At 38.5% G+C, this 27,517-nt stretch overlaps 1 protein-coding gene across 1 annotated transcript in view; it reads right to left on the bottom strand.

Moving 5' to 3' along the window:
- GEMIN5 (gem nuclear organelle associated protein 5) overlaps window positions 1–27,516 on the bottom strand; it is a 52,242-nt gene extending 24,726 nt beyond the window's left edge. The window contains exons 1-16 of the mRNA XM_063447837.1: window positions 27,461–27,516; window positions 26,390–26,545; window positions 24,641–24,795; window positions 22,931–23,112; window positions 22,077–22,228; window positions 19,853–19,969; window positions 16,525–16,657; window positions 15,149–15,311; window positions 9,930–10,142; window positions 6,588–6,673; window positions 5,621–5,703; window positions 4,758–4,894; window positions 3,756–3,829; window positions 3,392–3,573; window positions 2,612–2,751; window positions 2,189–2,360 (exon numbers count right to left, since the gene is read on the bottom strand). Coding sequence (XP_063303907.1) covers window positions 2,189–2,360; window positions 2,612–2,751; window positions 3,392–3,573; window positions 3,756–3,829; window positions 4,758–4,894; window positions 5,621–5,703; window positions 6,588–6,673; window positions 9,930–10,142; window positions 15,149–15,311; window positions 16,525–16,657; window positions 19,853–19,969; window positions 22,077–22,228; window positions 22,931–23,112; window positions 24,641–24,795; window positions 26,390–26,534 — 2,134 coding nt within the window. The 5' untranslated portion in view covers window positions 26,535–26,545; window positions 27,461–27,516. The remainder of the gene's footprint in view (window positions 1–2,188; window positions 2,361–2,611; window positions 2,752–3,391; window positions 3,574–3,755; window positions 3,830–4,757; window positions 4,895–5,620; window positions 5,704–6,587; window positions 6,674–9,929; window positions 10,143–15,148; window positions 15,312–16,524; window positions 16,658–19,852; window positions 19,970–22,076; window positions 22,229–22,930; window positions 23,113–24,640; window positions 24,796–26,389; window positions 26,546–27,460) is intronic.
- Window position 27,517: the final 1 nt, after the last annotated feature.

The raw sequence follows: 27,517 nt of genomic DNA, 5'->3' as shown, positions 1-27,517 counted from the left end.
TCACTTAACGTTAAAGTGTGAGGGGCACACAATCCACTCAGACCCTGTCAGGGTATTTATATCGGCAGACATTTTGTGCTATGATAGAAATTAAAGTGTATATTGCCTAAATCATTCTGAACAGAGCAGACTCCATTTTGTTATCTTCAAGCTAACAAAAGACACAAGATTTCTATCCCTTCTGTAAAACTAACCACTTTGCCAGAAGCTAAGGAATGCTTAGTATATACAAACCAAATTGATAAGAAATGAGAACGGGGGATGGACAGACTGGCTAAATGCTAATGGAATATAATTAATTCTAAACCCAGACATTTATGACAGAGAAGATGAAATAATTTAATTTTACTTTCGATATTGTATAAGATCCCATTGTAAATTTAGAGGTCATACTTAGTTTACAAACTGTCATATTAGAAATTATAGCAGAATTGCCAGACACATAGTCTGAAGAAAGACCAAAGAAACTCTTTGAACTGACAGAAAACTTCTATAAAGTTATAGATAACCATAAAGATAAGGTAAATGACGTCAAAATAGCCACCAGGAAAAGTTAACTCTTTCCTGGATAGGAATGTTTAGTGGGACGAGACTGCCCTCTATAGACCAAATACTTAAATTGCTATCTGGAAGGTAACCACACCTCCAGTTTTCCCTTTAAAAAGTTAAGACAAAGGGAAGAGAGAGGTATGCAAAGGAAGCAAAGAGGTGAGCAGTCGGGGGCAATGCAGAGAAATCCATGACAGATATCCACTCCAGGACACTCAGAATTTCTTACACACCAATCACACATCCATTCAGTTCCTGAGACTACCTACTCATATGATGAGAAAATCTACCTAACTGGTAATTATACTGGTTTCATTTAATTAATCTAAATTAATTAAAATTTTCTAATAGCATGATATATGACTGGATAAATCACGATAAGATTTCGATATTTAGAAATCTTAGTTACTAAGAAGTATATAGTTATAATCATCCCATTCTGCAGATGGGAAAAAGAATAATTATGTATTTATGCGATTTTTCACATGTTAGCATATCATGATATTTATCCAGGTGTATTGATTTGCTCTAAAATAAGATAAAGTATCTGTTTAGGCAAGTTAAAATTCTGCTTATAGAACATGGTAGATTACTCTTATTGGATGGTTCCAGGAAATGACTAATGAGCTGGTTTAAATGTTATTTTATTTAAAATTACATGAGAATAGGTCTTAATTACCTAGGAGGTCTAACCAGCATTGAAAGTGTTATTCTAACTGTCAGCTAAAGTTTTATGGCCTTAAGCTGCAAGCTCTGTGTCTGTGTGTAAGTTTCACTTTCTTTCTGTGAACTACCGTCATAAATCTTCTCTTGACAGCTAATGTTGTAGATTCTATACTGTGTTAGCCATTGGGAGATGTTTTTACATTACCATTTGTATTGCATACTCATGTTATACTGAATATTCATTGATTATTATCACGCATGTTGCATATTATCATTATTTAAATTGTCACAATAAAAATTGTATCTATTTTTATAACAAATTGTGATTTTATTTATATGGAATACATTTCACTTACACGATAATGATCTTTGGGATCTGAGAATTGAAATAGTGGGCAATTCTCAACTGTTTACTATTATTATCCCATAAATATCCCCACAACCCAGTGAGGTGAATACCAAAAGCTTCCTACATGTTAATTGTACAGATGGATGCTCTGCACTAGATGTTTTAATGTTTATTTTTAATTTGTCCAGAAAATTACATTAAAATACCTTTTAAATATAAGTATTTTTATTTATTATTTGTTAGCACATCATTTTTATTTATACTTTTAAAAATATGACTCTGAATGAGTAATAATTACAGGTTAAAGCACAATGACTTCCACTCACACATTTTAGGAGCTCAATTACCAAATTGTCTTGCATTGCACTAAGGAAGTGGTACAGGATTACGATTAAAATATGTTTGCAAAACATTTTAATTTGACTATTCCCAGTGTCAAAAGAGAATACAATGCCACTAAAGTACACAATGTACTGTGGATGGCTGTCTAGCCCTTGGTGAATAACCTGTCTGCACCAAAAAAAGTGAAGACCCATTAAATTAATACAGTGACAAATTGTTGGGTCCCAAAACAAAAGTTAAGAACCACTGTACTAGGGAACAATGAAAAGGTTTTGCACTTACCTTTGGGAGGCCGGCTGTGCTCTTGCTTTGATATGGACCAGTTATGGACAGAGAAGTCATCTGCTCCACTCCACACCTGGTCTGGCTCCAAAGGAGACCACTGAACACAGAGGAGTCTTCCTTTATGTCCCCGATAATTACTGAGTGGTTCCTCCTGCAGAACATCCCAAACCTGACATGGAAAAAAGTTTCATTATGTGTGACTGACACATAATCCACATTCTTCTTATGATAAAGACTACCAGTATACAATGAATACACAACCAAAACTGTACAATGTTATTCCTGAATGCAACCTCTATCCCACAAACATCAATGTAGGCAATACAAGTATCACATCTAAAAAAAGATGCACATTCAGACTCAAAGTATGTTCTTGCAAGTTAAGCAACTCTATTAAAATGGATTAATAAATTAGTTTACCTGGGATGTGCCATCATAACTGGCGGATGCCAGCCTGGCATCATGATGAGGGCTCCAAGAGAGGCTTGTGATTCTTGCAGTGTGCCCAGACAGGGTACGGAATGGTTCGGTGATGGTCACAGGAGAATCACAGGAGCTCTCTGCATTTAAAAGATGAAAAATTTAGAAAAGTCCAATCAACAGTTTTGGTTATGGCAGTGGAGAGTAATTAGAGTGAGATAGGGTTTCCAGTGCGACCGAAAGAGGGCTAACTCTGTATAAAAAATAGAAGAAGGCATTAAAGACTTAAGAGACAGGGCAAATGTTAGTAAATCAAGAAGGGTGAAACTGAAACATCTACAGAATTGCAGATAAGTTAGCCTTTACATTATGTCACATGGCTTAATCATTGAGAGAATATCGGTAAATCATGGAACGGTGTCTGCTACACTTGGGCTAGACCAAATCTGTAACTGAGGGGACAATATTTCTGTACTTTCAAAGCACTTTATAATGTAGTCTAGCACAGAAATAGTCATTGTATTAATATTTAAAACAATCACATCTTATACTTTGAATAAGAAATGGTACTTAATGCAAGCTGAAGTGCCTGTTTTATATAATGATACATTCGTTATCTGTTTCATTGCTGGTTCGGCAACTGAAAATAGACAATGGGAACAGTTGTGGAACATCTATGCTCCATTAATGGTGCCTGTTCTACAACATTAGGAAGAGAACATATTGGTCATGCTGCTTATACCATACTGCCAACAAAACATGTTATTCATAGGTTCATACCCAGAACTCCCTTCAAGTTATGTATGTAGACAACAGCATTATTAGATCCAGAGGCCAGAAGAAAGTGGAGATTGGCGTCTTCGCCGTGATCATGGTGCCACCTCAGCGCGTTCACCAGCTTGTGATGCTGCTGGATAGTACAGATGAGCTTTAAGTTTGGGGTACGGAAAATTTCAATGTTCCTGTATCGTTGTCACAAGGAGATGCAGCCACCAATGTGCAAAAGAAATAAAATACAGTAAGCAACAAGAGCAGAAAGTAATAGTACAATGACAAAGAAAGGATGTTACATATAGAAATTCAGATAAAGGTAAAAATGAGGATAAATCATATAATGTCTACCTAGAACTCGAGGTCCACTTACCCATCCTCATTGCCGATGGCTAAATGCTGCCCATCTGATCTCCAGTTCAATTCTGTGTGGATTGGTAACTTGTGCTAGGTAAGATTGACATGGAAGAAAATGTATTTAAAAGAAGAAGAGAGAAAGATGTGTGTGTTGGGTGGGAGAAGAGGTGGAAAATGTCACCACAAAGAACATACAAATATATTTCCTAAATAATGTGCAAAAAGTTTACACTGAAGATTGCGCAGATTAAATCCTCATAAACTAAATGCAATAACAATTGGTCATAGGGAAGACAACAATTAGTTATTTGAAGGTTTGCAGCTGACTCTAAAGGTAGAACTTTGACCTTAAACGCAATGGGTCACTATAATAGATAGCCATGGGCAAAACGTTTAAGAGTGGAACACTCAGCGAGAACATTCCATTTCATTAGGAACATGCCGAATGGAAAGCAAAGCAAGTTTTGGACTGCAAACTGCAGTGAATATTGTAAGAGATGGATATGGTCTTAGATGGAGTCATTTACTATTACACTTTATTAAAATGTAACCAATTCAAGAGGAAAATATGTATATAAATAATGTAGTTTATAAAATACTAGAAAGAAATTTGTTTTTTTTGGGGTGTAGGTTACAGTACTCAGTTATATGACAGTTATATTGAGAAATGAACCACTGATGACACTTGGCACGGTTTGTGTTTTCTTTAGCCTTTCTGATGTTTACATCTCTGTTTGGACAGGATAGATAAATAATTTATAAATTAATGCAAGTACATTTTGAAGATGACATGACCGACAATCTTTAAACAGTAGGCCTCATTCTAAAAGGTATATTTTTATTTACTAAAGAATTCGACTAAAGAGTATTCAATGATTTGTAAGGACATATCTTCAAGGACAGTCATCAAGATAAACTAACAAAAAGCTACAAACTTAAACTTCACTTTACAAACAAATGTACAGAAGGTGTAGCGGTTTATTGCTTATACTGACGCATTGTTTTTAGAAAGACTTACTTGGATATCATTTGTGTCGCGGATAAGTTTGTTAATATCGTGGGCCTCGGCATTCAGTTTCCAAGGGTTGTGCTGGTAGATAATCCCCTCCCCACCGCAGCTGTATAAAGTAAAAGCGGGTTTCTCTCCTTCTGCTGCTGTAAGAAATCACACCATGGAAGACATTTACGGTTACAGTGAAATAAGTGCACAGAAGTGATCATTTGAGAATGCTGATGCTTATGGAAGAAAACTCCCTGGATGAGGAAAACAGACTTATTAAAAAATGAATAGACAAAAATAAAAATAACTCAATTTAGTAAGGAAACCGAACTAAACAGGCACTGAAAAAAACTTCAGCAAGTCCCCCAATAACTTTCCTTTTGTGTGCAAGCTACATAAATAAAAAAAAAATGTTAGTTAATTCCAAAACATGAAATTAATCTGGAACTTTTATCAAGAGATCAACTTTGTCAAATGAAAATTGACTTAATTTTAAGAAAGGCTTGCTTCATTTGACATTAGCTTATAAAAATATATTAATATGCTTTCATAACTGATTAAAACTAGATGAGGAAGCAAAAGTACGCATGTGGTAAAGACTCACTCATAACCTCTCATTCATTTGGGGAAAAATGCATGAAAAGTACTTGTGCAATGAATAAATCCCCTCAATTATAGAGCATATAATTATTACAACATCAGTAAGACTGGGTGCAACCAAGTGTATAGAATGCTTGTGGTGGGTTTTATTCGCTTCCTTAATCGAAGATAATAAAGAAAAGGGAAGAAACAAACACTAAACCGTGCAATCTTTGGGGACTCATGTAAACTGCTTGTGCAAGTTAAGCAGCATTTTGACAAATCATAAACATGAAACTCACCAAGTGAGACTGGAGGCAGTGGGGAGCCCCAGGATAGGGAATAAACAGTTTTTTTGTGATATGTGCTTGAAATCTGGGGCGGTCTAAAGAAACAAAAAACGTAAATTTACACAGACACATAAATAAGATACAATTATGTTACGAGTAAAAATTATAATGTAGTAGTGTGTAAATGGACAAAGTTGTATAACGTGTGTGTGCATTAACGGTTGAATATGTAAGGAGTGTATTTGTGTGTGTGTTAATACGATGGTGCATTTATATGAAAAGCCAGTGAATGTGTGAATGCTGGGTGAGTGTTACTCCGTGGAAGGTATATATGTATATGAATGCAGTGTGAAGAAAGGGGTGTATATTTACCCTTTTCTGTTCTACTTGTCTCAAGTCCAGCTCACTTTCTCCCCATGTATTCCCCATACTTGGAGGTAGTCCATTCAATTCCTACCTTGTTGCTCTTCCCTTCTCTGTTTTGATAATAAGTATTTCCCCATTTGCTGCTGGAAACCTCATCCCTGTATTGGGGTGTAAATGCAACCCTGCTGTGAGCGTTATGTAGCACCAATCAGTGCAGTTCCAGTAGCATCAATTAGTACATTTTCACGAATTGTGCCCAATGTCCATACGAGAGTGAGCAGCGTGGTGCTGTATTGATCAAAGCTACATGGAAAATGCACCACTTGGCTAAGAGGAACTTTTTAGTCTTGATCCATGTCCTTTCTCAAGCAAACTGTGCTTATTATCTGGTTTGACTAATGTGCAGAAATACTAATGAAATGCAATACATATAAACATAAAAAAATCACGTGTTATGTTTCAAGGTTTCTAACTGCCAATATATGTCATTATGAGTACAAAGGAAGGTCTTGCTAATATTTTTACAGAAAACTGAAGTAACAAGCTGCTCAAACAAGAAATGCATAGCTCTAATGAAGGCCCAATAAGGAACAGAGAGGGGTTATATTCTTACTTGTTTGAGTAGACTTCATAAATTCCAACCTTCCCATCATCAGTACCAAATGCTAGACTCCCCTCTTTGGTTGGATGCCAAGACAACTGCACAGAGCACACAACAGAGGAGAGGAATATAACAAAACAAGAAGAAAATTCTGCAGAGCATACCAAGTTTGGAGAGATCTGAAAACTGTGAACATTAGTATAGTCTATATGTTTTATTTTACTTGTTAGCCTAAAATCTTGGTCATTTTCAGAACATTAATATAAAAAATAAAGTATACATCTGAGTTTACATATACTAATTACATAGACAAACATTCCACAAATAAGCAGGTATAATTAAAAGGGCACCTATGATTTAAGGTTTTAGATTATACATAATGCTGGCGACATTGAAGTATGCACTAGGAAAATGTACACTTTAAATATGGCAGGTACACAAAAATGTGCATGTCCCCACATTGGTGAATGCGGCAACCCACAGTTGTTCAGCATTGTGGGAGAGCATGGTTACTTATAAAATCCCCAGCTAGGATCTAGATGCAGTAAATAGAACAGAGCGCTTTCAATGAATACACAAAAGCATTGAAATTTATGTTACTGAACAATATTTTAAAACAGAAATACAAGTTAGGGTCTACCCCAGCCAATCTCAATGACGTGGCTCCAATGCCAACACGTAGCGACTTTACCCGACCCTTTAGTCAAGGACCTTATAGGCACCCAGAACAATGAAGTGGTCTGGGAATAGACATTTGTTCCTTTAAGTACTGGTCCCGAGAGGCTAAGGGGTCATGTCATCATCCTGTGAAATTTTAAAGCACTTGTTAATTTACTAGGTTCTTTGTAGAAAAGAATATTGGAATATTAAAAAAAAAAAAAATTAAAAAAATTAAAATCACACATAATCACGCATCTTCCAGAATGCTTTATGAAGGGAAAAACAGCTTTACTGCATTTCAGCTTAACTGATTTCTCAAACTGGCAAGGGAAATTGTGCTTTGATGTATAGTAAGCATGTCTGATCCATGCAAGCACACATGCTTCTCTGGCTTCCTTGACCACTTAGCCCATTCAGTGACATGGTGACACGAGAAAAAATGTTGGTCGAGTAAAAGAGCAGTGTCTCTACAAGACACACTGCATTGCATTCAAAATCAATGGGAGGGGAGCAAAATTTCCCATGGAAAGTAAAAGGAAAACACATTTAGGATGCAGGGACCTCACATTCTACATTAACTGACAATTTGAATAGCTTATTGCATAGATTAAATGTTATAACTTGGGCACTCCACAACAGGCTCCGCACCAGCAGGCTGTAAACCGCAAAATGGCGACCACAATCCTTGACACGGAGCCTGCAGAAACTCGGCCCCTCCATGAACGCCTGGATGCTCTGCTGAATAGTTTTTGGGAAAAACTGGAGCAGCGGCGTTTACAACAAACCCCCAACCAACCTGCAGTAGTGGGGAAGCGGGAGACTGCGAGCCGGAGAGGGCAGATCCCGGACATGGCCGCCAATTCTTCAATGGCGGAGTGCCCTTCTAGGCAGAGGCCCAACAGGAGATTCTCTCCAAACCACCGACCACACCGCAGGAGGGTCGCCCGCCGCCGGCGGCGGAGAACCACCAGATCCCTCCACAGCGCCCATAAAGGGAAAGACCCGGCCCAGAGAGGTACCCGAGTCTGTGGACACGAGGTGGGGGCCCAATGTAAAGCCTGGAGCTGGGGAGAAGCTTCTCACCGCACTCAACCCCTCTGCACCTTTACCCCAAGGACTGACGTCTATCTCACTACACTGCCGAACAACCGACCATCCATCCGTCCGACACCAGCCTTGATCCTGACCGGCATCGGCTGAATGCTTCCAAGGACTCAGACAGAATAGGCCAGTGCTACCATTCCCAGCGACACAGCTACCTTGCCTCCTGACGGAATCGGTTCAGCTACCTTGATGGACTGGCACTGTGCTGGACTTTCCCACCTAACGATCTGAGCAGCTGCTCTAGCCCTTAAACGCCATGCACCATATTTTGAGTTTTATGTCCTTTTCTTTTATTAATTGTCTTTCATTTCTGCATATGCCTCAATACCTGGACACTGGTGTCTTATAATCTTTAGGATAGCTAGTACAAAGTTGCTAAATATTATAACCTGTGAGATTTACCTTTGAACAGCATACAGCCTGTACTATTATTGCCTACCTTGGTAGGAACGTAAACCATATGTGACATACTGCAGTTTTAAAATGTGCAGCTCACGTACATGATCACAGGCTACCACAATACGGATGCTCTTACATTGCTAATCATTTTTGTTGCCTAGTGCCACTGCGGTGAGGCTTATCGCTGGCCCTGCACCCAGGGATGCACTAATGGTGAGCTAACTTGCATGGCTATTTACAGTATAATAGCTGTATCCTAGTAATAATACACTCGACATAACCGGTTCCCTAGCAATGAGCACTCACGAGTGCAAAACGCACATGGTATAAGAAAGAATACTAATTTTGTTTGTTATATATAGCTACTAGCATCCCCCTGTTTACCCCTAGAACATAAGCAGCCTACTATACTCTGTGAATATCTGCAACGCTACTTTGGGTGTATTTTGTTGTGTTCTGTTCGGTTGTTTTCTACGAAATTGAATTGCATACTGTTTCTCCTTTAACAGCCTACCTAGATAGGCATGGCTCTTGATTCTACTATGTTTTTGCTAAACGACAGGATAAAAAAGAAAAATGAAGCATCGCCATTCCGGAAATGTAATATTTTAAAGCTGACAATGTCTTAACCCCCAACTGTAACCCACTTATACGTTTCCCTCCTTTTCTTCTGTACCCTATATTATATGCTTCAATAAAAGAAAGATTGACAAAAAAAATGTTATAACTTAACAGAAGATCCAGACACTCTACTGCTCAGCAAGGCAAACTTATTGGAACAAAAAGTTTCACAGAAATGTTCGATCCTTCAAAGGGTTGAAACGTTGATAAAGACCCTTTGAGGCTTTAAAACGTTGCTGTGAAACATTGACCCAACAAATGTGCCTTGCTGTGCAGTGGAGAGTCTGGACCTTTTCTTCTATTCTGGATCTAGCCTTGCGGGGATATGTGCTAGCCCCTGGCCTGGTTGCACCCATTTATTGCTAATGGATTGAGTGAAGTTCATTTAGATTTCATCGGTATACCTTAACATAAGAAGACATTACCAGTAATCCATACATTTCTGTTGGGCAGGTCAATAAGAAGTAAATAAGAACGATATCATGTACAGTCCTTACATAGGTTAGTTGCTACAAAGCTCTGAATCAGCAATTCCACCCAATTTATATAATATGCAAAAATGCTCCTTACCGCAGTGACCTTGCAACGAATGCCCTGCCACAGGGTCTTCACATCATAGGCATTGACAACAGAGAGCGTGTTCCACACACGGATCATGCTATCTCCTACCCCAACAGCCAGAGACCCAGCTGCCACCGGGGAGAAAGCAAGTGTGTAAGCAAATCCACCTAATGATGTCAGCGACCAACAGCAAGAAAGGGAACCCAAATCCCAACATTTCACCTAAACACAGAAAAATTTAAAAACGTGACTGTTGGCTCACAAAGTATAAATTCCACATCAAAAGGCTTGTTTGGCAGGGAAGTAGTATAAAGCAGTTTTATTTTTTAAATTAGAATGCACAGTATTCAAATAATTATGATGCCTTGCAACAATTGTTTCATTTTAGACAACATGTATTTTAATCTTTTTAATAAAGCAATATTTTAGGATTTTGTATTCCCACAGGAATGTTTAGGAAACTCACAGTTTCTCTGCACTGTGATGATTTATGCACAGTTATAACATACACATTTTTATTATTAAAGGAACACTATAGCGTTTGGAATAGAAATCTGTATCTTTTTTTTTTTTTTTTTATTCTTTATTTTGTTGTGCAGGTGTTTACAAATCATTTCAAGTACGCCACAACAGCGTTAGCTTTGGTATTGCAATAAGAACAGTGGCATGCAAGACGATGCACATTTTTATATTATTAGTAAGCTTAAACTAGCAAACATGTTACAGGTTGAGAATAAACAGTATGCAATTAGAGTCGCTGAACGTTCTAGGTATCGTGCATGCAAGTTCACTACATTTCTTAATCGTTATTCACAAAATAGGGTAAAATACAAGCGTGTGTAATTATGTAGATGGGTCAAGCTGGGATGATTAGAGCGCACCCCAGACCCAGTTAGATCTACGGTGCGCATATGTGTGGAAACGAAGAGTCACCTGGCGACCTATGGAGTCTATGTGCCGAGCTGGCTGGGCTAACTATCACCAACTGTCGCCAGTTGGCATATGCCGTCTGTGTGATGGGCATATAAGTAGGTGTATGGCGTTCGCCGGTTCTAAGGTTAAGTGTGTGGTGAGAGCTTGGCATGCGCTTCACAAGTTTCAATTAACCGGAATGTTAAGACATGCTACAACAAACTAAAAGTAACGGCAGTGATTGGAGTGCATTTCCAGGAGATACTTCAACTTATTTACAATCTATGGGCAGACTAAAACAGATGAGGATTAACTGTGACATGAAAGTAAAATTGAAAAGTGCGTAAACTGTGCTTCATACCTAAAAGAATACAGGAAGGTAAACATGTTGTACAAGATGTGGGCTCTGTGCTAGCAGCGTTAGCTTGACTACTGGGTCATACATGGGTCCCCCAGCTTATGTCATTATACCTCCATGTCTGCTCAACAAAGATAAATGTACCTATTTAGGTATAACGTACTTTAAGTTTAGTAACTTATCTATTGTAACAAATTAGCATTTGTGGTCAGGTGAAATGATGTTCCCTAGGAGTGCCGGGTCGGGAGGGTGTTGTACCTTAACTCTCACGGGCCCCAGGCATTTGTCGGGTTCTGGTAGTGAGTGGGCGTGTCTTAGTTAAGTTGCGCCATGTCAGCCAGGGTTGTCATCTATGTGCGTGCCCTTATATTGAGTTGTCTGTGCCCATAGCCTTAATCTATGTGTGGTCGCTTGGCGCTTTATGTCCGTTGTGTGTGTGTGTGCGTCGCTACCTATATTCTGCATTGGGACATTTTATGTGACAATATAACAATATAGGGCCATGGCCAATATGCGGTAAGCTGAGCAATGATAGTCATCTATATACATTCCTGTTATTTGTGATTAGCAGTTCTGACCCCAAAGGGGTTATGTCCCGTGGGTATCCGTGTGGACTGTACAGCTGTCATCTCGTAGTGGGGAGCTGCCGGCAGTCTAGTGGCCTTGTTAATTACAGATCCAGGGATGGGTGAGTTGCAACAGTGAGCGCTGATCAATAGTGGTATTCGGGATTAGATGTGATATCTTTGCGTATCATGCGGTGTGGCCCCAGCCGTTGGGAGCGTGAAACACAGTTCAGGTAGGTTATGATAGGCTGTGTGATGACTGTCCCGACCGTAGCTTGGGTTTGGTATGCTGGAAGTTCAGTGTGCCTATGCCTGCCGTCGGGACCGGTGGGCCGTGCAGCCGCCTAACGCAGGTCAGTTCAGGTGGTGATGGTAGCGTATGGGTCCGGTGTGAGGCCTTGTGGGACAAATGGGACAGTCCTGGTTGGGTCCCATCTGTGTCGCGGGGAAACTTGGCTAGTCTGGCTTTGTGGTTTGAGGCAGTCCATTGTTAGGCCTAAAGACTGTAGGAGTGGAGCCGCGTCACTCAGTTCTCGTATCTTGTGTAAGTCAGTACCTTGTTGGACCGTTAGGGTGTGGGATGGCCGCCAGCGGTAGCTGAGGCCTCTTTGACGGATGAGAGTGGTCAGTGGCTGGAGGGATCTTCTCCAGGCCAAGGTGCCGTTGGAGAGGTCCGCGTAGAAGCTCAGAGCCCTGCCATCCAACTGCGGGGGCGTTTTGCCCCGTAGGGCGTCCAGTAGCGCCTTTTTGTCATTGCCGTTCCGGAAGGCAAGTATGGTGTCTCTGGTGGACCCAGCAGGCGCCTTAGGTGACTTGGGGACTCTGAATATGTTTTCTGGGTGAATGTTCTCTGCCTGTGCTAGCGGCAATATCGTTTTGAGCAAGCGGTTGATGACCTGTGGAAGGTCTGCCTCTGCTGTATTCTCTGGGAGCCCCCTGAGCTTCAGATTGTTACGCCGTCTGGCGTCTTCGTTCTCAGCCATGCGGTGTTCCTGAGAGCGTTGTTGTAGTTGGAGCTCCAGGACAGTGCTTTTAAGTTCTTTAATGTCCTCGGTATTTGTGTCGGTTCGGGTCTCCACTGTAGTTAGGCGGCTTGTTACCCCCTTTTGGTCCCCCCTCAGCGCTGTGATCTCCTTGTGGATATCATCGTGGTGATCCGCTAGCATCTGCCTGAGGATTGCCACTGTTACCGGTGCGGAGTCCTGAGTGGCGTTGGACGGTGGTGAGGGTCATCCAGCTGTGTGGGTTGGTATGTATTCCTCCCCTGAGAGGTCGTCGGAGAAGTCCGAACAACCTCCGTGGAGTGCCGCCATGTTGGCTTCGTTTGCGCCTCGGGCCTGCCGCCACATGTCTCCTATGGTGAGTCCTGGGTTGTTTTTCCCCGGGTTTTTTTTGGTGGTTTTGCGACCCATGTTGTTACAGTGCGGGCCGGGGGCAGTTGCCGTGGTTCTGTAGCCGGTTAGGTGGGTTTTTGTCCGTATTTGCTCGCTTGGGCCTCGGAGCTCCAGAAGAGTGCGACCGTTTGTTTCGGCTGTCAAGCTCCGCCAGAAATCTGTATCTTAACGCTATAGTGTCCCTATCTGAATTCAGGTGTCTGCGCTCCACTGTATTCAATAAAAACTAGAAAAAAATAAATTTTATTTAGCTTTTTACAGTGCCGAAGCTCACTCGGCACTCCTCACCTCCAGCGACGTCACGGAGAAGACATGGCATCCTCTGCTGATGTCCAATCCAATGCTCCTCACAGAGCGTGTCGTGTGTGCTGCTTTACCCATAGAAAAGCATTGAATCAACACTTTCCTGTGAGCTTCCGCATCACGTGACAGAATTTTACTCGATTAGTGCAGTGGAAGCACCTCTGGTGGCAGCACGTGTGTACAAACTTCTCCATAGGAAAACATTGAATTAATACTTTACTATGGGACTTCCATATAATGTGAGTTTTACTCGATCAGTGCAGTGGAACAGTCTTTAGTGGCTGCCATACTGACAGACTTAACCCTGCAACGTAAACATTGCAGTTTCTAAAATGACCACAGCACCTAGACTAATTCATTGAGATGAAGTGGTCTGGGTCACTATAGAGTTCCTTTAAATGAAGAAGAAAAGTTTTACCAAAACGATAGGACTAGCCAGCAGAAGTTGGCAGATTTGTTTATGATGCACAATGCATTAAATACATTCAGAAACATTAAATCCAAAATAATAAAAATAAGAAAGACACTCTCTTTATAGTTCCTTAATTTTGTGTAAATCATATTACATTGTTAGCCTTAAGTGCTGCCCTCCCCAGGAAGTAGCTTGGCTAATCAGGAGATATCTGAACACCTGGTCATGTTTAACCAAGCACTGCACAAGTTTAATTGTAGGGGATTATCAAAATCAAAGCTCTTTCTCTCTCTCCAGAGTCTCATGTCTTTTTTAAGAAACAAAAACAACACAAGCAACAGTTCCTTCTATGAGCAGCACCAATTTTATTTTTCCTTAAATGTGAACAGGCAATGTTTCAACCTTGACTTTTTCAAAGCTTCAGAAAGATCCATAAAAGGGTTGAAATGTTGCCTGTTCACTATTGGGGCACACTAAAATGGATGCTGTTCAATAAAAAGGGATATTACAGTATGCTGTTTTTTTCTGTGAGTCCTACAACACAATTTATCTCTCTTCAGTTATGTTCATAGACTTTTAGGACTTATTCAATTAGCTACTAAAATTATAAAAGGTGTTAGCGAAACTACCATTTCTAGAAATCTTTACTGTATTTGCTGATGTTTGGAAACATTGTAGTTTAGGAGAGAAGTACAAGAAGGAAGTTGTGATATGACATATACAGGTACAAAAATCAGCAAGAAGAAAGTGGTTTGTGCTTGATTGTTTTTTTTTTTAAGGAGGTGGGGCAGAGGAGGCAAAGGTAAGACACAGAACTATGTGGCTTTTTACCATATTTTTTTATTTCATGCACAAACTATAGGAAATAGGGAATGTAAAATATAAAGATAATTACAAAAATGCAAAAAAAATTAAAATGGTCATTGACAATGCCTCCCCCAAATAATATTAATGGCAGCACTTTGTCCAAATGGTTGTATATATAATGCTACCTAGGTCAGATCACAGCTTGTACTAGAACTTGGCACCATATCTTATTTTTATATATTACAAAACACGTGGCAAACATTATGTAATTAAGTTTGGGAATAAGATGGGGGACAATGATTTGTAAACTCTGACATGTATCTGTTTAATGTAAAATATTACATTTATTTAATAATGAGATTGAATCAAAATGTATACAACATACATTTGCTTCTTAATGCATTTGTTTTTTTTTTTACATGCTGTGTCTTAGAAATTAGTCCCTTGAAAAGTAAGATTGTATTTTCCTTACTCACTTCTCTGTCCATAGAAGTAGAGAGCAGTAGTTCTCGTCCCTCTTCAGTTACCAGGGAACACAAATTAAACACAATTCGAGAGTGGTTCTGTCCATCAGAAGAGCCCAATATTGTCCATTTCTGTTTCCCAGATTTGGTTAGATCCCAGAGAAGGAGTTCTCCTCTACAAAAACACAAATATTTAAATTAAACCCAGAAAAAAAAATAAAAAATATAAAGAACCCCTCCCTATAAAAAAATAATTACATTAATTACACATTACTTGTATACAGGGCACTTTACATGGATAGTAATAATACAAGAATAGTACATTTTCAATCACCTACAAGTACAATAAAAACAAAAGCATCAGGTGGAATCAGATAAAATAATACGCAACAGGGCAGGATTACTGGCAGCTGTGCAAAGACAGGAAGACATCAGAGAGTTGGGTACAAATTAAAATAGAAAATGATCAGGTGAAATGACTTGCAATGAATACACCTACTGAAAACTAGGCCAAATTGGCTTAGCAGAAGGATTTAACTCTGACAAAAATATTTGCCAGAAGCTGGGTTTCCTGGAAATTACAAAAAGACATGAAGGGTTGAGTTTATGTGATGTACAATATGTTGATGGTGAAGAACTAAGAAAATGGTGTAAGAGATGCATTGGCGAAGTTGGAACATGGCATAGCAGGAAAACTAATGAATAGAGATAATGAGTGAGTAGATTTATTTGTAGCGTGTGAGAAAACAGATTTTTGGCAGACAGGAATCCAGCGGAGATATTGTTGTAAGTGTGTAATAAAAAGTTGGCATGGTGAGGTGGAAAGAAACAGCAGTAATCCTCAGGATAATCAACCCCAGTCTTTCCCAACCTTTGGGTCAAATATTGGCCTTCAGTTATTATTGTTGGATACATTTTTTAAATTATTAACTTTTTTGATATTTTAATATTTTGAAAAAATAATTTTCAAAAAGTGTTTCGAAAAATATTAACAAATTTGAAAAATCTATCCAACAATACTAAATCAAAGGAATTGTTTAAAAACTCTACTATAATCCCAAACTGAGATATAAAGCTTCTTGTGCTACATTTTGTTAACATTACTAGAATGAACACAAAGTATTTTGATATGTAAAAATAAGAACACAGTTAAAATAATTCAGCAAACACTTCATGTTTTGTAGTGGAATACAAAGTATAGTTTAGCAATGCAGCTTTTTTCACTTTATGATACATTTAAGAGAATAAAAAATAGTATTTATTCACGATACCTTTAAGACAAATACAATAGTATTTCAAAAACCATAGAATGAATAGCTATTTCTACTAAGAGAAGCACATTATATTTCTTGTACAAAAAGTTACACATTTGGTTGCCTAATACTGACCCAAAACAGCTCGATAGTATTTCTGTGGGGCGTCCATGAGGCCAAAGTAGAGTTAGCCATAAACGGTCCTTGACACCTGGATCAATGCTACCTCCACGGCGCTTTAGGTAGGGCATCTTCAAGGTCATCACAACTAAAACCAGAAAAAAAGAAAGTAATGCCTCCTCACAATAAAAGATCTCAGTATTTCTAGTCCTAAAACTCAAAACTAAAAATAAAGAATGATTAGAGATCACACTTAGGCACATTAATACCCACTCATATAAAGGTAAATAATGAAAATTTACTGTAAGTTTTCTTTCTTGGGTTTAAGAATAGCAGCTTCATTACTACAAGTACGTCAACATTCTCCCTATTCTTAAATAATCTATGGCAACACCACAATAGGGATTAGAATGCTAACAACTAGACCGTGCGGGGGAAAAAGCTACAGATGTCAGAGTAAATTGCCAGACTGTTCCCAGTTGAATAGATGGAGAGACAACATCTAACCAACAAGTGACAAACTAGAGAATTGAATGGTCCCTAAATCCAGTGACTCAGACATGTATTTATAAAATATTTTACCAGGATGGATATATTGAGATTTCTCTCGTTTTCAAGTATGTCCTGGGTCCACAAAACATTGTTACAATAGGATACAATATTCCAAAAATACAATAAACATATATATATATACATACATACACACATATACATACATACACACACACATATATAAATTTAATACACAACAGGTAATAAATATATTCAACCATGACAGGTGTATTCTGTGCTGAGGTATATTGCCATAGATCTCGTAAGAGATTTTAGATTGAAGACTTGACTGTGCTAATTGCGGTGTTCTGTAGGAAAGGGAGAATCGAGCCACTTTATTTTTGTGTTGCGGTATGCTAAATATTGGGCTAGTACTGGATCTGAGATTATAGAAGGTGGGAACAGCCGGGGAGAGCATTCTACTCAGAAATGCTCTTATGCACAAGGCTGGAAAGATGAAGAGTGCGTCAGGATTCTAGCGACAGCCAGTTTAGCTCTTTTAACATGTCCCAGTGGTGGGTAATGTAATTACATTCTAATACAAAGCAGTAGAATAAATTATATAACATATTAAGGTGGGTTTGCGGTGCGAGTGCATGCACTACATCACCATAATCAATGACAAGCATTATCATTTGTTGCACTATCTGTTTCCTTACTGTAGGGCTTAGGCAGGATTTGTTTCTGTACAGGGCACCTAGTTTTGGGCAAAGTGTTGAAGAGATTTTTTTTTAATGTGAAGGCCAAAGGATAGTTTTGGGTTTTGCAACATACCTAGATATTTAAAAGAGCAGACTGCTGTCAGTGTGCTATTTGAATTTGTTCTGATACACAGTTGTTGATTTTGTAGTTCATGTAATTAAGGTACAGTTCCAAAGATTATTATAACTGTTTTGTCAGTGTTTAGGAAGAGTTTGTTATTCGCTATCCACTTTTCTACCTCTGTGAATTGGTTTTGGACAAACTGTAGTAGCTTGGGTTTACTAGCGTAGATTACTGTGTCGTCTGCATACATGTGTACAGTTGAGGATTTGCAGACGTTAGGCAGATCATTTATAAATAATGTGAATAGCAGGGGCCGAGTATGGAGCCTTGCGGAACACCACACGTGACTGGAAGAGGGAGGGAAGCGCTATCAGAAATGGCCACATATTGCAAATTTGTCTGAAACAATTTTTTTTTCTTCAAAACCAGGTTAGCGGACGATCATCAATGCCTGAGTTTTTAAGTTTTTGCAAGAGAATGCCATGGTCTACTGTGTCAAAGGCCTTGGCAAAATCAAGGAAAATAGCTCCAGTCAAGTCTCCTTGTTCCATGCCAATTTGTATGTCATTGCAAACTTTTAAGAGGGCAGTCGAAGTTGAGTGATTTGGACAAAAGTCAAATAATTGAATCATGTATAATATTCTGAGAGGATACCACCAAGAACCATTGGATCCCATGTTGCAAATAACAGAGGCAATTCTGAAATCGAAAGTATATGCATGCTGAGGCACCAAATACTGCTATCCTTTGAGGCTTTTTATTTCCAGGGTCCTAGCCACTAAGAAATGCCACATTGCTAATGTGCTTTACCAGGGCTTCATATGGGGGAATGTGATGGCTAAATAATAAATTGCCAAGGAAAGAAAAAAATAGAATTATTGAAATTTCTGCCTTGAGGACAGGAAAAAGAATTGGGCCTATTCATTCGTTTTTTGTTTTTACTGTCCTTACAGATAGGTGGTTGGCTAATCCAGTCAAGATGTCGCTATGAATAAACCAGGAAGTAATAGTGTTTGACAGATAACACTCTGTATACGGTCTAAAAATAATGACTTCCCATTACTGGGCAGTCTGCTCATGGTTTAGAGTTACTGCTAAATAACCCATCCCTCATTATAAACATGACATTGAGATAGGATCAGAATTATAGAATTCTATACTTATTCTTACTAGCATGTTATAATGCCCATTCAGGGTAATGGCATCTACCTCTTCTCCACTTATACAATTCATTAATGACAGGAAATGTTCGGTAGGGTAGCATACACTTGTGCCTTGTTTAATTATTTTATATAAAGCAGCAACCTTTACACAGACTACCATGTACTGTTCAGTACTTCATCTATACTTTTTAATAGTTTAACAAATACAGTGTACCTGAACATTTCAAGATGTAATAGAATCAGAGTCCCTGTCAGACACTTAAAGGGATACTGCAGGCACCAAAACAACCTTAGCTTAATTAAACTGCTTTGGTGTATAGATCATGCTACTGTAGTCTCACTGCTCAATTTTCACACAATGTTTATGCAGCTCTAGTCACACACCCTTGCATGTTACATACACAGCCTTCCTAAAGACTTCCTGTGAAGGGAGATCTAATGTTTAAACTTCCTTTATTGCACATTCTGTGGAATTTAGAATACCATATGTCCTGCTCTAGTGTTAGTATCCTGTTTGTGATTAAAGTACATTTTACAGAGCCACACATGCATGATCTATACATCCAAACTGCTTAATTAAACTAGAGTTGTGTTGATGCCCATAGAATCCACTTAACCTCATTTATAGTACTTATTGCATTTAAAATGTGCAAAATTTAGACTCAAAGTGGATTTTTAAGCACTGTTCCTTTCTATTGAACCTATCTTCTTTGAAGGACAATATGGATGACAGTTAAAAACTGTTTTAATAATGAACGAAGATTTCATTGTGTGCATACAGTAAAAGGCTACACTTTTACTTAGTTATAACATTCTAACATATTACACAGAAAGAATAACACAAATGCAACCCAGGATCTCACCTTTGCCTGAGGAAGCATTCCAGATACGGACAGTTTGATCTTTGCTGCCAGAGGCCAAATAATACACCGTGTTCACATTTTCTGGAAGGAGCTCTCCATTGGCTGTGCTCAACTCTTCTACAGATGAAGAAAAAATAACAACCATTGTGACTATAGAAATGTATGTTCAGCAGGACCACAGCATTGGGCAGAGTAAAAAACAAATAGTACTTTTAAATTCTTGTATAACAAGAAAGGCTTCTAAAGTCTTTAGGAAGCTTTAGTGGTGTCTATGACAGAGATCAGTGAAAAACCAAACTTGATGAACATTTGTCTTTTTTCCAACTAGACAAAGCAATCGACACTGAGCAAAACACGAGAATACTAAAGAAGACAAGTCAAATGACTACAATTCAGCTTGCTTCTTTCTAACATTTATAGCACGTACAAACATACACTGATCAGCCACAACAATAAAACCACTGACAGATGAAGTGAATAACATTGACAATATTGTTACAATGGCACGTGTCTAGGGGTGGGATATATAAGGCAGCAAGTGAACAGTCAGTTCTTGAATTTCATGAGTTGGAAGCAGAATAATGGGCAAGCAAAGATCTGGGGCCAAATAGTGATGCCTAGAAATCTCGGTCAGAGCATCTCCAAAACGGCCTGTCTTCTGGAATGTTCTGGTATGTAGTGGTTAGTACCTACCAAAAGTAATTCAGTGAAGAACTGGTTAACCAGTGTCTGGTTCATGGGCACCCAAGACTCATTGATGCAAATGGGAAGCGAAGGCTAGTTTGTCAATTACTCAGAAAAGCTAGTGTAGCTCAAACGGTTCAAAAACGTAATGCTTGCCATGATAGACAGGGTGCCCATGATGACCCCTTGTTCAGAACTGAACCATGGAGCAATGGAAAAAAGCTGCCTGGTCTGAAGAATCACCTTTTATTTTAGAGCAGAATTGATAGCCAGGTGTCTGTGCATCGTTTACCTGGGAAAGAGATGGCAGCAGGAGGCAACAAGGGAAAAGGTAGGCAGAGCCAGTGTTATGCTCTGTTCAATGTTATGCTGGACAACTTTGGGTCCTGGCATTCATATGGATGTTACTTTGACACTTACCACCTACCTAGAGATGGTTGCAGACCATGTACATGTTCATAACAATGGTGTTTCCAATTGGCAATGGCCTCTTACAGCAGGAAAAATGTTCAGGACTGGTTTGAGGAACATTACAAAAAGAGTTAAAGGTGTAGCCTAGACCTCCAAATTCCATAGGAACAACAAATCCAATCCATGATGGCCCCACCTCGCAACTTGCAGGACTTAAAGGATCTGTCTTTGTATCAGATACCACAGGTATTCTGCGTTCAGAGGTCTTGTGGAGTCCATGGCTCAACGCATCTGAGCTGTTTTGGCAGTACACAATATTAGGCAGGTGGTTTTAATGTTGTGGCTTATCAGTGTATGTGTGTCCATTGTGAGCTCAGATCAGAGAGGTGGAGGAGAAACACAGATGAGCGAGAATGAAGGAAATAAAAAAAGTGTTTTTTTCCTCTCTCTCTCTCTCAAAAAAAAAATTAATATTTTTGGGACAGTAAAATACTGTTATGCACTATCTACACATTGTTAGCAGATTAAACTGTGCATGCCTTGGTTTAAAAAAAAATTGAGCAGAAATAAAAATTGAAGTATCATAATTTGTATATTGTATATTGTATTGTATTACTGCATTTTAGGAGTGTATCTGATCTTTCAAACATGCAGTGTTTAAAGTACTTTTTAATTTAGTGGTTCTGGTGCAAAAAGTGTATCCCTGCAGTCTGACTATTTTAAAAACGTAAAAAAAGGCAGGGTTTACTTTTGTCAATAAGGACATCTCTAGTGGTCATCTTTGTAGGAGCTTTTTGTTTTGGTTCAATATTCATTGTTTGCAGGAGCAAAGTTCAGATTCTTCATGCTCTGCATAAAGATGCTGGACGTTCTCCACAGTAAACCATTTCTATGAGGAGATATTGATTGGTGCATCATAGCACTCCTATATTAAATAGCCCTTTAGTTTATACAGGAAGAGAAAATAGTGCTTGTATTCGCACTTTTGGATTTTATATCATATGATAAATTCCAACACTTTGCTTACACGATGAATAAATAGGATTACAGAATACAGTACTCATCAAATAAATATAATAAAAATACTAGTACAAATAATAAAGTGAACTTGGGTATGCAATTTTCATACCAGATGTTTCTTCTAGTTTCAGCTGTAGTTCCTCCTCCCGTGGTTGAGGGCACCATGCCAGGCAGTGTATCTCTTCATCATGTCCTCGCAGCCGGTGAACTACATCCCCTCTACGACTGACATCTATTAACACAATCATACCATCCTTGTACCTAGGATAAATTGACATTCGTTAAACAGATATTCAGTGACAATTACCTTAGAGAGAGGTATAATTGAAAAGTGCTGTGAAATATGTTGGTGCTACATATCTACATTCTGCTAATAATAATAATTCTAACAAATACAAACCAAACTAATCACACTCTCTCTCTCTCATGCATAATCTGTCACTCATACATCCTTTGGAAGAGCCGGTCTAACTAACACAATATTCTTCCTTGGGTGATTTTTTTTCGTTTTTCCTTGCGCTAGTCACATTTCATTGATATGTAGACATTAATATGTAGAATTAATTTTTCCTCCCTGCTGATCACTTATTTTAACACTGGGGACTGGCCATGGGAGATCAAATGTGTGAGTCACCATGGAAACTTGGCAAAATGTATTTGTCAAGCCCATGTAAATTTAAGGACAAACACACACAAACATTTATGGATCTTCTCCTGCAGCAAGACCTCATGCATAATTGCCTTTTTAGAACATCTGTAACATCAGAAAGCACCACAGGCATTCCAGACCATCACTGAGCTCCAAGTCAAACCAATGAGAGTGGCAATGTGAATGACTATGGATCCCACAGGTTTAGCAGAGAAGTACAAGCATGCTAAGTGGTTAACATACATTTGTAATTTCAGTGCAAAATGAGCTGGGTTGTATACTAATGATACATGAAAGTGTTTAATAATGCTTACCCAACTGCAACTATGTCCTCCTGATGTGGCGAGCAGGAGAGACAGAAAATGGTTCTTGGTTCTGGAAAGAATTGTTGGCCCTCATTCCGATTACTCCAAAAGCAAACAACTATGCCCTTGTCATCCCCAGTCACTAGCAAGCCTTTAACTAGAGGTGACCAGTGCAGGGCAGTAATTGTGTTCTAATGTAAAAAGAATACATAAAGAAATTAAAGTTAAAGTGCACTTGCAATGGAAATATAACAATAGCAATTTATGAATAATAAATGTTAACGACACATTGTGCTTAAAAAAAAAAAAAAAAAAAAAATAGCTAATGTATTGATATTATTTTAGCATAAAAAGAGCAAATGTTGTGTGCATCAATTAACTTTCACTATGGAGAGTGTGATTTCCAACATAGCATCTCAAGCAAATGCACACCAAGGACTGAAGCATGCAATACTTTAACCATGTGAGTGCCCCGCCTTGTAAACAGCAAGCACCACTGAGTCTGAAGCACATTTTAAGTTATACATTAAATTTGCTAGAACAGTGTAATATATATTTAGTTTGAACACAAATTCTTCATCCACACATTTTGAGAAAGACAGGCCTTCATTAACACAGGGGAATATGTTGAAGAAAAACTGGTATATATTAAATAAAATAAATGAATCCAACTAGCTGACGTTAACGGATTTAGAAACAAATCTGCCCATTATGAAGGAATGGAAGCCAATCTTAGATGCTAATGTCACAAAAAGGGACAAAGAGGTATTATAACATGTCATGAAATTCTGGTTTAATTCATCCTTTTTTCAAAGGAAAGAGAGTACAAATAATCATTCTCCTTTATTTACATAATTCTCAGAGATTCGTATAGAATTTTTATATACTATGACTGAACAAAACGAAGTATGCTTATGATAAATGAAAGGTTCCCTCTTCTACTAGAACATGCGGAAGCTGGAAAAAACAAAGGCTATTCAGTGTGTATAGCTGGTAAATGCTTCCACTCTGAGGCCAACTCCCAGAAAACAGACCTCGTAATAAAGACCAATAAATGAAATTTGTATATTGGAATCTTCTGGCACACTCTAGTGTATTTAGATATTTATATACATATTTTATTTACACGTGGAAGTTCATACACTGAATCATGAGGGTTAGAAAAAGAGATAATTGAAACATTGGGAAAATGAGAAAGATAAAGAGTGGCTTGCAACATTGGGGCTTTGACACTTATGTCTAAGACACTGAAAGGATAGTTTTAAGACCACTGAAAATGTATATACTGATATGAAAGGTTTGATAAACAAAAAACCAAAGAGGGGTTTAATACATGTGTTACATAGCAGAGTGCAGGGCTAAATGGAGGAAAAGGTATACTTGGGTAATGAACCCTAATGGGGGACGTCAGAAAAAAAACCTCCACAAGAGAATCAAGAGACAGAGAGACCACAAAATTACATTAAATCAAACTGTGAGAAGGAGGAAGGTCAGAAAACACACCACAGTGAATAAGAAAAAATAAACCAAGGGGAAGAGAGACATGAGGTTAACAGGTACTTTCTTATGTTTTAATTTGAATCTAGTTTCAGAGGGGCACTCTGCTGTTAGCACAGCTCATGATTTCTTCCTCATACCATTTAAAAGTTATCACAAGTGTCCCCCTACATCTCATTATATCCATCACTTTTTCTCCCCCTACAGACACATATTACATACCCTGTGAAGCTTGTGCTCTGTTACTATACTCTTGGTCTGGGTGTCCCAAACTTTCACGGTGCCATCATCAGAGCTGCTGCCACAGAGGTGGGTCAGACCAGAATAGTGACAAAAGCCAAAGCCAGATACCCTGTCCGTATGCCCTACCAGCTCCCCTGGGATAGGAAAAGAGAAAACACGCATCAAATATAGCACAGCAGACATTCGAAAAAGGATATATATTTTTTCTTATTTGATAAAACCATTGCTTTTTTTTTTTTTTTAAAGAAATATTTACAAAATATGACACAGGTCATATACCGGTAGCTTTTAATTTTGCCTACTCTAACCCAGTCTAATGCTGAGCTATCTCGTGCTGCACATGCTGTACTTTTACCTTGTTCTATTCAACAGGTATCCAACACTTATCACATCCCCAATCTAATAAGGGTTTATGGGGTTTTGCAATGTGTTTACATATTTTACCAACCTCTCAGAATCCGACCCTAGCAATCCCTCCTATATATCATGAAGGGGTTTGCAACTTCAAGATCTCTCATCAATGTCAAAATTAGAAATACTCAAAAATTCCCTGTCCCAGGGTACTTTACCTAAGGTAAGCTCTCTCTTCTCTTTCATCTTGCAAAAATATACATTGAAAGACATATATATATATATATATATCTAACTTCAGATTTGTCATCACTTTAAATATACATTAATATGAAAAATAAATATACATCGAAATACATGAATATACATCTAGCTTCAGATTTATCATCAGTTTATAATCTAACTTACTCCCCCCAAGCACAAATAATGGAGGCAGATATACACAGATGGAACTTACCCCATATTACTTGGCTATGCTAAGTCAATGTTCTTAAAAGAACATACTCCCAAGAATCGAAGAACAAATAGTTTTGTTTGCATTTAAGTGGCCATGCATGTATGTTTTTTAATAAATCAATAAATATCATGGAATATCCTCAAAACACTTTATTGGATACCAAATGAGTGCAGTGAAAACTCTTTACTTTATCTCTAAAAAGTCTTTTGGTGGGTGGATACATTATAAGTTGATGATAAACTATTCGTAAAAATGATTTCTCAGTGTTGGTGGACAGCATCAGGGATGGTATGTTTTCTAGTGCAGCATAACGGATAATATCAGCTGCTCTAGTAGTTTGTCCTTGGCCTCTTGATATGGGATTAATTCCACTTGATCATGGTACATAATCTAATGAGGTTATGATCTGCTAAAATATTTGCTAACAGTTTATTAGCAGTAACTTGAACCTAGCTCCCAGATACTCCAGGCTCCCTAACTACTATATATACACGTGTGTGTGTGTGTATGTATATATATATACACACACACACACACACACACACACTTGCAGTTCCTGTGTTTTGATACCCAAAACAAAACAAAGAAGCACTCAGCTGAACCTGCTGTTCCTATAACTAAGCCACCCTGAGAAATGCCTCCACATTAATTCTTATTTCTATAATTTGGCAGCGGGCTTCGGGACAATCCTGTCTGGGAGGATCACCCAAACATTCCATAAAAAGATGTAGTACATGGATTTTAGAATGTCCATTTAATAACATCCATATCCTTCAAATGTGGCCTTTTTTTAAATTTATAAAATACATAGTTGACATTTTTCTAACAAAGTCATGTAAAACTCTAGGCCTCTTATTATAGAAAACCACTTGTCTTCTATCTTATCATAGCTAATAATTTTGGGTGGTGATGACACTTACCATACAGCCCAGGCTCCTCTGGGCTGATGCGCATCAGACAAATAGAATTGCGTGCACCAAATCCAAAAAGTCCTCCAGCGGCATCACTACAGCGACTGCAATACCAGTTGGGTGATGCGCTCAGTGCCCGATCTGGATCACCCATTTTTCCGTTTCCTTAAAAGTATAAAATAAAACCTTGTATTAACAGTTAGCATTTAAGGGGAAGCTCGTATTTTGCCAAGCAATTGACTTGTGGACTTCAAGATAGCCAAAAGTATGTTTCCATCGCGAGTTTTTTCACAAAGGTATGTTAGAAGGCACTGGACATGGATTAATGGGCAACTAGATATGAGTATTTAAGGATTAAGTGTGAGATAGACATGCATATATAGGGATTAAAGTGGTGACAAAGGTATGTCACAATTAAGGGGGAAGTAGACATGGGGTATGTTACAAACAGGAAGGAGCTAGACATGATTAGGTCAGGATTATGGGCAAATTATACATGGGTATAGCATGATTAAAGGAGAGCTAGACATGGATATGTGATTATTAATAGGGAGCTAGATATCAGTATGTCATGATTAAGGTGAAGATAGACATGAGCATGTCAGGATTAATATTAACTATAAAAGAGAATGCCAGGATGAAGTGGGAAGTAGAAATTGGTAAACCAAGCTTTGGGGAACAAGGCCTGGATATGTCAAGATTAAGATGATGCTATCCACGGGTAGGACAGAATTATAATTAACTGGGTGTTGGAATGTCAGGATCAGGGAAATTAAAATAGGAATATACATGCAAGTGCATGCGGGGAGGCGGGGGTTATTAAGGGAATAGACAAGGACATGTCTGCATTAACATGTCATTAAATGGCCAGTACGAGGAGTGGAATTCGCAAAACCTAATCATTAAAGGGACACCGATAACTTACAACACCACCTATATGAGGTAAGTACTCCGTAATATGACTATTTTACAATAAAGAATATTCCCATAAACTTAATGCATGGCTCTTCTGTGTTATGGGGCAGTCGTGCCTACGGAAGCCAGTTATTGTATTAGACTAACCTAGCTCCCCTGTGTTACCTGTACAACACCAGCCTAATGTCCCACACGCTGCACTCTGACTGTCGTAAATCCGCC

Source organism: Pelobates fuscus, chromosome 3, assembly GCF_036172605.1.
Source record: "Pelobates fuscus isolate aPelFus1 chromosome 3, aPelFus1.pri, whole genome shotgun sequence".
In the NCBI taxonomy this organism is placed as follows: Eukaryota; Metazoa; Chordata; class Amphibia; order Anura; family Pelobatidae; genus Pelobates; species Pelobates fuscus.
Note: the sequence above shows the minus strand (reverse complement) of the source record. Positions and strands in the feature narration are given on the sequence as shown.